The following is a 13,141-nucleotide window of genomic DNA, read 5'->3' as shown; positions in this document are numbered from 1 at the left end:
TCAGTGTTTGTCCGTTCCCTCCTCTAGTGTGAACTGAACTCTATTATGCTGAGAGTTGAATGTATTTAGTGTCGTGTTTTTTAAAGAGGAGGGAACCGACATAGCAATATCATCGACGTACCTGACATAAAATGGAGGAACGAAAGTCAAAGCGTCGAGTGCTCTGATCTCGAGGAAGTTTGACGTTATCTTATTTATTTATTTATTTATTTTATTTCTTATTTATTTATTTATTTATTGCATTAACACTTTTGTGTTTTTTATCTTGACCGTATCATTCACACAATTTTATATAACTGACTTCCATTACCAATTTATTTTTTACTTCGCGATTTCGAGATTTACATAATTTTACATATACAATTTTTTAGAATTGACTTGCATTTTACTTTTTAATTTTATACCACAATTTGACAATTTCACAATTTCTTACAGAATTGACTAATTCTTTACTTTTTAATTTTATTTCTGGACACGACAGTTTACAATCCTATAGAATTGACGAAACTCCTACCAATTAGTTTCTGTGCGATTTGTTATACTCCGCTAGAGTTGACATTATATAACTTGGTTTAAGGCTTTAAATTTTGCGCCAGAAAAATAAGCAAGTTGAGACACAGGTCTATGTTCCCCCGTCATGTTTACCACACTTTAATGTCAAATTTTCGCTTCGTAATACCGCTGTGTCACAGTCTTACTAACATCGTTGCCACGGACTCATCTTTCGAATCACGGTTATTCAGCCTCTTTATGTCTGGGACCATCTAGAGATCGACTGATTAACAGTTTAAGATATGAGTCTGTCCGATAATTTGAAGTTACACGAGGTAACCGGTTTTTTCTACATTTGTTATTGCATAAGTATTACCATGTTACCAGTTTATAATTCTTACATTGTAGTCTAACTGAGGAAGACCCGAAGAAGGGTCGAAACGTTTTATACTTGATACCATTAAAGAGAGAATTTCAATTCGTACTGTGAGGACTGAGATCCGTTCATTTTGTGGCTCACATTGGCACTTCTCCTTCCTTTATTTTCTTCTGGGAGCCTTCACAATTTTGGAATAAAACAGTATAATGGGAGCTTTGGCTGCAGCTTTTGCTTGCATGAAGGTATACATGTTGAAGTCGGTAGAGGAATGACAAGAGTATATGCCGGTTGCGTAAAGGAACCGCGCACATTGCGCCAACATGAAGTAGATTGTGAAACTGTTGTACAAACTCAAACTACACCTCATGGTGTGAAAGGGCCATCAGTTCTAATGCTGCTACCGGTCTTTGACATTACGTCTTCGTTTACATTTGATTATCTGCATACCGTTTTATTGGGAGTGTCAAAAACTTTTACGGATGCTTGGTTTAATTCATTAAATTATGAAAAAAAACTGATACATAGGAAACAAAGTAGACCTTATTGACGAGAAACTTCTGCAAATAAAACCACCGTGTGAGATTACTCGTACGCCTAGATCTATCAATGAAAGAAATCTATGGAAGGCATCAGAATGGAAGCATTTTTTGCTCTATTACTCCCTTACTTGTTTACAAAACGTAATGCTCTCACAATATGTGAAACACTGGTTCCTTTTCATCTTTAGTATGCACATATTTCTACAAGAAAAAATCAGTAACGAAGATTTTTTGATGGCTAAAAATGCATTGGAAATGTTCGTATTTAAAATAGAAAGCTTATATGGCTTAAAATATTACAAGTTTAATGTACATTTGTTGTTACATATCCCAAAGTTTGTTAAGCAGTTCGGGGCTCTGTGGGCTACATCTACCTTTCCTTATGAACACTATAATGGAGTACAAAGGAAAATGTTCCGGAATTCACAAGCCGTTCCGGAACAGATATGCAAATTATATATGAGATCAAAGCGCGTTGAAGGTTTATGTTCAGAGGTTTATGTTCAGAGGTGTTTTCAAGACCCGATTGTTTCGAAATGCAAAAATTTTATATGATAAAATGAGTGGAATGTATCATACGAAAAATTATCTGGAGTATGGACCATATTTCAAAATATTTGGAAAGACGGTTCAAAAGGTGTTAACATTAATGGAGCAGACTTGTATAGAAGCTCTTTTACATGAAAATATTCTAAACGAGACTGACTGTTACAAGCGTTTCATTTTTCGAAATGTGTTGTGGCATACCGAGAACTACGAAAAACTTCAAAGGCGACAAAACAGTACAGCATTACTGCAGAATGGTATGTTTATAGTAATATCCGGAATTATTAGTGTCCGTACTGTGCCAAACGATTATGTACGATACGTTATTATTGGAAAGATTCTTAATCGTATTGACGTGGAAATTTGTAAAACAAACAATCCATCACTTTCATCGAATCGTTTTTTTCACGTTACTCGCATGGCTGATTCTATCGTCGCTATTTTTCCTGACATGTTATATACCAAATGCGTAAAGATTCCATACGATAATGTAGATAAGTATTGCATTGTCAGCCTCGTAAATAATATTGAACGTGATTAATATATCAGTATTGTGTAACTGCAATTATTTAGCAAATAAATTGATATCACTTTTACATCAACTTTCTTTAGTTTCCTTTTATACCTTTAACACGATTTTGTAACGATGCACCGATTAAAATATACCATTTAGTACACATTACTTGCGTTTTCTCACTAGGGATACAATATACTCGTATGTATATCTAACAATATTAAGCAGTGATGATTAACAGTACACACAGAAAAAAATATATATACACTATTGAACGCTAGAAGAAATGCTCAACTGTATACACTATACAGAATGTGCATTATTAGTTGATTTAACATTGGAAACTTCTGCACACTATTAGTTTGAACTATTCAATGATTGGTATGACAGTAGTATATACTGTTAAATCTCTGTACTAGTGGTTATTTCAGTAGTACCTACTATTACAATCTAATAATTCATACTGGTCAATAGTTAATAATTGTGTAGTGGACACTAGTTATTACTAGTGTTACAGTAGTGTTGCAGTAGTGATTACTGCTTATAACTATTGGCGTTCAATAGTTACTATTATCATCCCAATAGTTACTATTAGTATTCCAATAGTTTTTTTCCGTACGGGTTGTTAATTTAAAGTCCAAAAAATATAACTTTAGGTGGCAATTTCTCATTCTTCATTTTTGATTTTCAAAATTTCGGCAGTGTAGTCAGATTCTACGATCCAAAATGCTTTAGTCTGCCAAGTTTCAATTGATTTGGTATAACATTGACCGTGTAATGGATTTTTGTCCCCTACGATCCCGATTTCGCCCACTGTGCTCCGCGCGGTACATCTCGGGTAACGCTAACACCGGCGGTTATAAACAATTAATATTTTTAACATGTTTAATTTACTTCACATAACACATAACTTCACTAACAATAAATGTCCAAAGTTGATTTTATTGTATTTTGAAAGTCGCATGTCGAGTTACTGTCTATTCAAGTAATTTTTCGCGTTTTTGTCCGCCATATTGGATCGGCTATATTAAATTTTGAAAATCTGATTTCAGATTCGAATTCAGCGACTTCGAAAATCAATATATTACAAAGATCGAACAGGTAAAAAAATATAGTTTCAGAAGGTGTTTCATGCGCAATGCCAAACGAGCGCGGCAATTTAGGGGTTGTTTACCCCCTAAATATTTATATTTAAAAAACAAAAAAATATATGTTCCTTAATTAGCTTTCCTCTTGAAGTTTTGATAGATTTTACTTCGATCAGATCAAAACTGATTTTTTGCAGCAAGAAATTGGTCACTTTAGGGGTATTTTGCCCTCTAATTTTCACTCCCTCTCCAACAACCTAGGCCGATTTTCGTCTTCTATCGAAAGATACTTTCATACCACAAATCATTAAAATCGCTTCACTGGTCTCGAAGACATCGCAATTTTTCCATTTTACCCCCATTTTTGGGAGGGGCGTTTCACCCCCTAAATATGTTTTTCCGCCCCTAAAAAAAAATACGTGTCCCTTAGTTTTTCATGTATTATAACATATCCACGTTTCAGAAAAGTCGGAGAGTGACACTTCCGTAGGTTTACTTGTTAGGTATATGAAACCTCCTCGTGGCAAGCCACCTTGTCGTGGTGAGGGGGCTTGTAGGCGAGCGTCTGTTTGGAAGCCGCTGTGTGCCGTTTTAGGCATCGGCGGTTTCGTTGACGGGCGCTCGCTGACTGACTAAGAGCTTGCCTTTCCCCCGTTCTTGGGGGAAAAATGGAGCCCGACGACTCCGGTCCTCGGCTGCCTCGATGGTTATGTCGAGGTAGTTCCGAGTCCACTCGTCGGTAGGGGATGAGGTACCCCGAGTGCAAACCTCCGGCCGCCGGGGCCGTAGGGGGGAGCATGCTCCTCCCGCCGGTTCGGGTAGTCCCCCTCCCGATTCCATTGCACGCCGGTGTTCCGGCAGGGATCGGGTGGAACCCGTCGAGGTGGTCGGGGGGGGGGGGGGGTGAGTCACTCGCCTCCCCGTCATCTTGCTGGCCTCGACTGCCATTGCACGTCGGTGCTCCGGCTGGCGGTCGGGGTGTCAGAAGGTGATAGACTTCCATCTCCCATTGCACGTCGGTGCAATTTCCTCCAATGGAGAAGGCGATGGAAGACGTTCGCAAGGTGATGGAGGGAGTCTCGAAAGGTGAACCCCGGGAAGTAAGGGCCAATCTGGCAAACCTGATAACGAGATGCCAAGGGGTTATGGCCCTGCTACCCGGGGATCAGAAAGCGGCCAAGGGACAAGGAGGTAAAGGGCTGCCCACCATTTCGAAGATCGCGGTGGTGAAGGGGAGATGAGGGCCAAAGGGAAGGAAGCCTTCAAAAAGGCTTTCCAACAGAAGGCTCAACCCCCAAAAGAACAAGAGGTGCACATGGCGGGCAAAAAACTGGAAGTAGTCCCTGGCACGTCATGGGCAGAGGTTGTTAAGAAGGGGAGGGGGAAGAAACCAACCTCCACACCTCCCCTAAAGACGCTTCTAAAGGAAAGGCGGCAGCCCAAAAGCCCCAAACAAAGGGGGGGAGAGGGCAATAAGAAGGAGCCGAAAGGGAAGCGAAAAGCTACTAACCAAAGAAGGGCCCCAAGATCGGCGGCGGTGGCGATTGCCTTCCCCAAGGGAGAGGCCGGGGAGGGCATGCGATTCATACGATCGCAGATGAAATTGGAGGAACTGGGAATTGACAACGTCAAGCCCAGAAAGGCGCTCACCGGGGCCATGTTGTTGGAGATCCCGGGAGGCGAGGAGGCCAAAGTGAAGGCGGATGCCCTCGCCAACAAAATAATGTCGGTCGTGAAAGGCAGGGGCATCAAGGTGATGCGCCCTGCCAAAATGGCCGAGCTGAAGCTAAGGGATCTCGACGAATCCGTGTCCCAAGAAGAGATCCAAGCGGCCATCGCTAAGGCGGGAAGGTGCCCGCTAGAGGACGTCAAGGTGGGCCGCATCAGGACAACCCCCAGCGGGCTTGGATCCACATGGATCCAATACCGGCTGGAGGTAGCGAGGAAGTTGGCAGCCACCAAAAAAGTCAAGATCGGCTGGGTGGCTGCCAGGATCGAGCTGTTGGAGGCCCGGCCCCTGACATGTTTTAGGTGTCTAGAGCGGGGGCACGTCCGCCAACAGTGTAAAAGCGCGGTGGACAGAAGCGCGGTGGACAGAAGCACGCTGTGCTACCGTTGCGGGCAGGAGGGCCATATGGCGCAGACCTGCACCGCGGTGCCGAAATGCGTTGTCTGCAGTGCCAAGGGACTCCCCGCAAATCACAAAGCGGGGGGCACCGTGTGCCGTCTCCCCTCAAAGAGGGAAAGGAAGAGGACGGCCAAATTGGCCAAAGAAAAAGCAAGGGACCAGCAACAGCCGAGGTCCCCATGGAGGTGCAGGAGGCTGCTGAACCCGTGAAAACGGATGCAGCACCCTCCGCACGGGTAGCCAAACAGGCAACGCAAGGAGGCAGCGGTCGGGAGGAGACCGGGAAGTCGGCGCCTTCATGGCCCTAAAGATTTTGCAAGCAAATCTCAACCATGCCCGCCAGGCCCAGGACTTGTTCCTGCACAGCCTGGCGGAGCGTGGTTGCGGACTGGGGATCGTGGCCGAGCCGTACAGAATTCCGATTCACCCTTGCTGCTGGGTGGGAAGCAGGGACGGCTCGGCCGCGATCACGTGGAGGAGGACCGGTGAAAGGAGCGCGCCAGGGTCCAAAATCAGGGCGGGAGAGAACTGGGTGGCAATGGAGTGGGGGCCCCTTAAAGTCATAGGGGTATACCTCAGGCCCAGCCTCTCCAGGGCGGAATTTGAGGACAGCCTGCAAGACCTGGAGAACGTCGTCAGGGGGTTCCTCCCCGGACCGGTAATGGTCGCCGGGGACTTCAACGCCAAGTCGGCGTTGTGGGGTTCCCGGCGGCCGGACGTCAAGGGAGCGGAGATGGTGGCCTGGGCGGCCCGCTTAGGTCACCACCTCGAGAACGTAGGTGCAACCAGCACATGCGTTCGACCGCAGGGGGAGTCGATAGTCGATCTGACTTGGACTTCCCTTGTGGCAGCAAGGATGGTAGCTTCGTGGGAGGTGGCTGAGAGTCTTGAACTTCTCTCAGACCACCTCCCCATTGAAATCCGGCTCTTGCAGGAGAGGAGGGACAGGGCCCAGGAGCGCCCCATAAGGTGGACGGCCAGGAAGCTGGACCAGGACAGACTGGTAGAGTCCCTGGTCGCGGCGACCTGGTCTAAGCCTGACCCACTGCGGACAATCGAGGAAGAGGTGGACTGGCTGCAGAGGAGCATGACCGCGGCGTGCGACAACGCCATGCCGCGCTACAGGTTCGCCCCGAGGAGGGCAGCCTACTGGTGGTCGGGGGAGATTGCCGAGTTGAGGCGCTCCTCAGTGGCCGCCAGGAGGACTGTCCTAAGGGCAAGGCGGAGGCGGAACACTTCCGGGGAGGAGCTTGACCGTCCTGGTGGAGAACCGGCAAAAGCGGCAAGAGCTCAAGTCGGCAATCCGGAGGGCCAAGGAGGCAGCATGGGACGAGTTGATCCGGTCCCTAGACACAGACCCGTGGGGGCGCCCCTATAAGCTTGTAATGAACAAGCTGAGCACTGGGGCGCTCCCCGCGGTTGAAACTCTGCAACCGGACTTCCTCGACGAGGTGGTGGAGACCCTCTTTCCGGCGGGGGACCCGGATAGAGCCCTCTCGAGAGAGGTAGCAATGGGGGAGGAGCACCAACCTTGGGAAGAGGAGCTGAGCGTCAGCGGAGCGGAATTGGTCCGCGCCGCGAAAAAGCTCAAGGCGGGTAAGGCACCTGGGCCAGATGGAATACCCGGCGTGGCCTGGAAAGCAGCCCTGGGGGAGCTCTCCGGAAGGTTGGAGGGTTTGTTTACCCTCTGCCTGAAAGAGGGCATCTTCCCGGGGCTGTGGAAAAGGTCAAGCTTGGTGCTTCTCCCCAAAGAAGGGAAGCCAACGGATACACCCGCTGGCTATAGGCCCATTTGCCTAATCAACGAAGTGGGCAAGCTATTTGAGAGGGTGATAGCAGCACGTCTCATGGCCCACGTAGAACATGCGGGGCCGGGGCTTTCAGAGCGGCAATTTGGTTTCCGAGAGGGGCGCTTTACGATCGACGCAATTAAATGCGTCCGCGCCCTCTCGGGCCAGATAACGGGGGATGAAGGAGTGGTGCTTGGCGGTCGCGCTTGACATCGCGAACGCCTTCAACTCCATCCCCCACGAGGAGATCAAAGCCGCCCTGAGGGAGCTTGAAGTGCCGGGGTATCTGGGTAGAATAATCGCGAACTACCTGGATGGAAGGGCGATTACCTGCCTAGACAGGGAGGGAAAGCCCCGAGCATGGAGAGCGAACTGCGGTGTCCCGCAGGGGTCGGTCCTGGGACCACTCCTGTGGGACATTGCATATGACGTGCTGCGTGTTGCACTCCTCGCCGGCAGCACCCTGGTGTGTTATGCGGACGACACACTGGTGCTGGCCGGTGGGGAAAACTGGAAAGAGGCGAAGGAAGTCGCCAATGTGGCGGTGGCCTGCGTGGTGCGGGCCATCAGTGCGCTGGGTCTACGGGTGGCGGCCAAGAAGACCGAGGCGGTCTTTTTTCATGACGGATCCGTCGGTCCGCCGCCCGAGACGCAGATCACGGTGGACGGAGTAAACATCAAGGAGGGGGCCCAGATAAAGTATCTGGGCCTCCACATAGACGGAACCTGGAAGTTCGAGGAGCACTTCGCGAGACTGGCGCCCAGGTTGGACAAGGTAGGTAACGCGTTATCACGTTTAATGCCCAACCTGGGCGGGCCGCGTGGGAGGACGAGACGTCTCTTCGCAAACGTCATGACGTCCATGGCCATGTACGGTGCCCCCGTGTGGGCAGAGGCCCTTCGGAAGAGCAAGAAGGCCACGGCCGGTTAAGAAAGGCCCAACGGCGGATGGCCATCAGGGCCATAAGCGGGTACCGTACGGTATCCCACGCGGCGGCCACGCTGCTGGCCGGGATGCCCCCACTCGAGCTGGTGGCGGCCGCGTATGCGGAAGCATACCGGCGCACCAGAGAGCTGAGGGACCAGGGTATTCCGGTCACAGCGGGAACGCGGAGGCTCCTCGGGCTTCAGGCGAAGAGGGCGACGAGGGAGGAATGGCGCGTGTGGCTCACAGAGCCTAGTATTTCCGGCAAGCGCACGGTAAACGCCATCCTCCCTCGTCTCGACGACTGGCCGGATCGTCAGTGGGCCAGGTCGTCCTTTAGGACGACGCAGGTACTCACCGGGCATGGGTGCTTCGGTGAGTACCTGCACAGGATAGGGTGCGAGCCGGACGCGCGGTGCCACCACTGTGGAGGCAATGGGGCTCGGCGCAACACACCCTAGAGGTGTGCCCGGAATGGGCGGATCAGCGCCGAGTCCTCACCGATAAAATCGGGCGGGATCTTACGCCCCGAGCCGTCGTGGAGGCGGTGATAGACGAGGAGGAAAATTGGGATGCGTTCTCCTCCTTCTGTGAGCACGTTCTACAGAAGGAGGAGGCGGAGCGGATTAGGAGGGGTGAGGCAAACCCTCCAGGTAATTCGCAGCGAGGAAGAGCGGGAGCCGCGCCAGGACGACAGAGAGGGAGAGGTGAGCGACGACCGCTGGCCCATCTAAGGGCCTGGTGATAGAGAGGAAAGTGACAGACCGTTAAGGTTAGCCACGCCTTTCGCAAAACATAGGAAAGACCGGCCATCACACGCAGGCTGGCAGACACCGCTAAGGTGCATGGAGGGATGATCCCATTTTTTCAAGCGTACGGGTGCCGCTATCGAATAGCCCCGGGGTAGCCCCTGCCTGTCGTAAAAGGCGACTAAAAAGGGAGGAGGAGAAGAAGGAAGGAAGTGGGATCAAGTTAGGGTGGGTCAAGGGCTGGAGACCCTTGGCTCACCCGCCCCTAATAGACATCCAGGGGGCGCGGCGGGAGGCCTGGTGGCACCCCCGCCGCATATCCAGAGGAAAGAGGAGAAAGGCCCTTATCAGGGCCAAGCGGGAGTTTAAGTACCGCGAGATGGGCGCGAAGTCACGCGCGGCGCGGGGCCACCCGGAAGTAATGCAGTTCCTGGGTGGCTCCAGAAAGCGCAGAGAAGTCCACCCCCGGTGGTTTTAGTGCGGTAGGCGTCTCCGTTGCACTACTGGCCCCCCTTGGGTTGTCAATTGCCCAGGGGCCAGGGAGACGAGTCCCACACACCATCCCCTCCCGTCCCAGCGGGAGCGGGGTGACGGCCCATGAGGGTTTCCACCGGGTAAACAAAGAAAAAGGTATATGAAAAAAGTTCCAAAAGATACCAAGAAACTGCTGGTTGGAAAGTATAGAGGGAACCTCCCTTAACAAAACCAGTACATTGTTGTTTGCTCCTTTTTGCTCCTTTTTGAGAAAAACGAATTTTTCTATAAAGTCAACCCGACTTCGATCAGATACCAGATGCATAGCAAAATCTGGGCATAGAACTCTAAACGTAACAAACCCACGTGTTCCCGTTCAATTTTCAACTTAACGTTAATATTTTTATTGCATTTTTATTATTTTTTATTAACTTATTAATTGTTTATGTAATTTTTTATTTATTATAACTTTATTTCCGTAATTTTTTATTTTTTATTACTTTAAGTTATCATATTTGTATTATTATAGTGTTATATAATTATTATTAATATATTATACAGTGTCCTATTTTAATTAAAGCTTCCAATTTCTAGAAATCACGAGGTTTTAGAAGAAAATATTTCTTACAAAAGCTTTATGACTTCAAGGGGGACATAAGATGGTGCTATAGGTTTGACCTTGGATAGATATTTGAAGGTCACCTTTAATTTCTTACATAAAACCTCCCATTTTTATTGCGTATTCTTGTAGGTTAGCTGGAGACCTTTTCAAAACACTAATAAAGCATTTTCCCATTAAATACATTTCAAGTTATGAAGCTTGAAAATTACAGTACCGCCAGTATTTGTATTATCCAAGGTGTACCGCGTGGAGGTTGCCTGGTCGGATTTACACCTCTTTTGTATGTGTGCGTGCGTGCGTGCGTGCGTGCGCGTGTGTGTGTGTGTGTCACAGCAGAGATAAGGACCCCACGGTTTGTCACTCCCGTAGTATTTTTTGACTCCAAACCCTCTCTGCTGTGTATGTGGGTGTGTGTTCGCACTCGCACTTGGATGGTGACGCGATTCGTCACTTAATCTCTTGAGTCACTGTCAGTATCAAGTTCCATGGAAATATCGCTATTTCCAGAGGATACTAACAAATCAGTTGCTTCAGGGAAGAGTTTTTCTTTAGATTTAGATGACTTTCGCCGCAGCGATGTTATATAAGGGTCAGAACTCACAAGCAAGTACTGCACGATATCTTCATTCGTCACGTGACGACTTGACTTTCTTGTGTGTTGTTCACGGGTTTTCCTAAAATCCTTATTACGCGCTTCTGCAGCCTCTTCTGATAATTGGCCGATAGACAGCAAAGCATGTTCAATAATAGCAGAACCATGTAGAAGGATTTTATGGATTGATACTGACATAAAGTACCAACCATATAAGTCGACAAATAATGAAGCTGTTTCTTTGGCAAAAATATCAAATTTTCTAGGTTCAATTTGTTCACCTGACGCAATAGCCTGTAAAATGATGGCACATCTCCTGATCAAGGAAGCGTCTAAACCGATAATTTCTGCTGTTTTTTCCGGATTTTCAAAAAACTTCCTGGCAGTATTCCCATCATTAGTGTTTCCCGATCCCTCTTTAACTACGTCTACTAATATTCCCAATTCACTTCTTAATCGTCCTTGTATGTTTTTCTTTCTTGTCAATTTGCTTGCTTTGTTCTCAGGTGTTCACGCTGACCACTTTTTAAAATCAAGATTGTATGCTACATGCAATAAGAATTCCAACGAACGTATCCATGCATGGAGACTCGACAATCCATATTTCAGATGCTCTTCTTTAACGATCTTACTCGCTACTCTTTGTAGATCGTTCATTTCGGAAGGTTTAGCTCCACAAATATAGCATGTTGCAAAAGATGTATCCGAAAGAGTTGAGCAGATTTTTCCATCAATCATCGTAAACAGTAAATTGATGCTCTACCGTCATATTTTGAATCTTAGTTGGTATTAATTTATCAATTTCTTTTTGCATCCTATCCTTTTCAGTATGTGTTATTTCTGCCGTTTCTTTTGCAAATTCAAATCTAATCGGTCGACAGTACCAAGGTGACGATGGTTGTTTATTTTGCCAAATGATTGTCGAGTCATTAAACAATTTGAGTGGTACAATGCTGGTCATAAAAATACTTGAATCTGGCTTTTCTTGGAAACTACTAGTTGCAACAGGTTGTTTGTATAAACTTTGATTAGATACACCATCAAAACCCCATTTATAGATGCATTTTAAAGTGCCCGATTCATCATTGTTTTTTCCACAAGCTTTAAATATTTTAAATAGCTTTAAATGAGCTAAAATATTCTCTGAACAGTTAAATCCAGAAGAGATTGTAACATTATACACGCTGAAACGTCTGTAATTATAATATCACATTTTGCAGGATAACATTCTTCTTTTGCAAGTTTTATTTGATAATAAGAGGGATAAATATTTATAGCCTCTTCAGCTGAAACTTCTCGTAATAAAAGGTATTTAGATTTTGATAAATTTAGGGAAATAAACATAGCCAAAGCCTTATCTCTAGACATTTGTTTTGAAACTGTGCATTTATTTTCACAAAACTCTCTCACTTTTTTAATACAAGTGGGATTCTTTTCTAAATAGTCCAAAATTTTACACAAATCAGTATTTTTTTCGGCGTAAGCCTTTGATTTTGTAGCGTACAATAATTCCTGGCTTTCTGTTTCTTTTAAGGCTTCTGTTCTTCTTCTTTTTTGTCTATCAGATAGTTTTGCCCACTCTTTGCGAGATGTTTTGGAAGAAGACGAAGTTGATGGTGACGAAGAAGTAGATGTTGGTAAAAAGCATAATTCTTTATTTAACCAACTATCATGGTTTTGAAGAAAACGATCGATAATACGAGAAGATTTCTCCCATCTATTAGTTAGATGCATACAAAATATTTTTAATTTTGACTTCAGATTTTTTTCTTTATTTTCGTCAAGATTGGAAATATAAAATAGATTTTTTTTAGAACAAATTCCCAAACTTTTGTAAAATCTCTGAAGTTTATGTTAGATTCCCTGAAAATGGAGAATAAATCACGATTTGTTAACATACTCATTGTGATATAAATGAATTGACGTTAAAGAATAAAACTGACTGCAATTTTTATTAAGGATGCGCGAATGTATAGAACTTCAGAAACAACCGACCGTAAGACTTAAGTAGAGGTGTCAAATGGAGAACGCGAGAACCGAAAGCCGCGTGTATGCGGGAAGTGCGCAGGACGTGAGGACCGCGGCGCTGCGCGGCGCGGCTGCACCATATATACATACAGTACTCCTATATTGCTACCTCAGTAGGAAGACCGAGCGAGGGCATTGGGGTGCAGACGATGCTTTCTCGCTCGCACGGTTGGTCCGTTTTGGCACTTTTGCGCATGCGCCAAATATATATATGTCATGCCTGGACCGTCTGGACATAGAAGCATGCCATATGTACATATATTTGACGCATGCAC

General features: G+C 46.4%; 2 protein-coding genes across 2 annotated transcripts; both read left to right on the top strand.

Annotated features, from left to right (window-relative positions):
- The first annotated feature begins 5,984 nt into the window (after positions 1–5,984).
- Positions 5,985–7,064, top strand: LOC105556893. The gene has a single exon (XM_012004003.1). It carries the CDS (start codon positions 5,985–5,987, stop codon positions 7,062–7,064), a length of 1,080 nt encoding a protein of 359 aa, XP_011859393.1.
- A 1,360-nt stretch (positions 7,065–8,424) lies between these two features.
- Positions 8,425–9,519, top strand: LOC105556892. Its single transcript, XM_012004002.1, has 3 exons — positions 8,425–8,676; positions 8,793–9,054; positions 9,389–9,519. Exons 1-3 carry the CDS (start codon positions 8,425–8,427, stop codon positions 9,517–9,519), a joined length of 645 nt encoding a protein of 214 aa, XP_011859392.1.
- Positions 9,520–13,141: the final 3,622 nt, after the last annotated feature.

Source organism: Vollenhovia emeryi, unplaced genomic scaffold (genome assembly GCF_000949405.1).
Source record: "Vollenhovia emeryi isolate VEMERY1.0 unplaced genomic scaffold, V.emery_V1.0 DF939723.1, whole genome shotgun sequence".
NCBI lineage: Eukaryota > Metazoa > Arthropoda > Insecta > Hymenoptera > Formicidae > Vollenhovia > Vollenhovia emeryi.
The sequence above is the reverse complement of the archived record's forward strand: the minus strand, read 5'-3'. Positions and strand labels throughout refer to the sequence as shown.

Excerpts from the sequence above, each read along its gene's own strand:
- LOC105556893 (XM_012004003.1), top strand. The coding sequence starts at position 5,985 with ATGGCCCTAAAGATTTTGCAAGCAAATCTCAACCATGCCCGCCAGGCC.
- LOC105556892 (XM_012004002.1), top strand. The coding sequence starts at position 8,425 with ATGGCCATCAGGGCCATAAGCGGGTACCGTACGGTATCCCACGCGGCG. Across the intron at positions 8,677-8,792 it reads GTATTTCCGGCAAGCGCACG|GATAGGGTGCGAGCCGGACG; the intron begins GTAAACGCCATC and ends GTACCTGCACAG. Across the intron at positions 9,055-9,388 it reads GGGTGAGGCAAACCCTCCAG|GGCTGGAGACCCTTGGCTCA; the intron begins GTAATTCGCAGC and ends GGGTGGGTCAAG.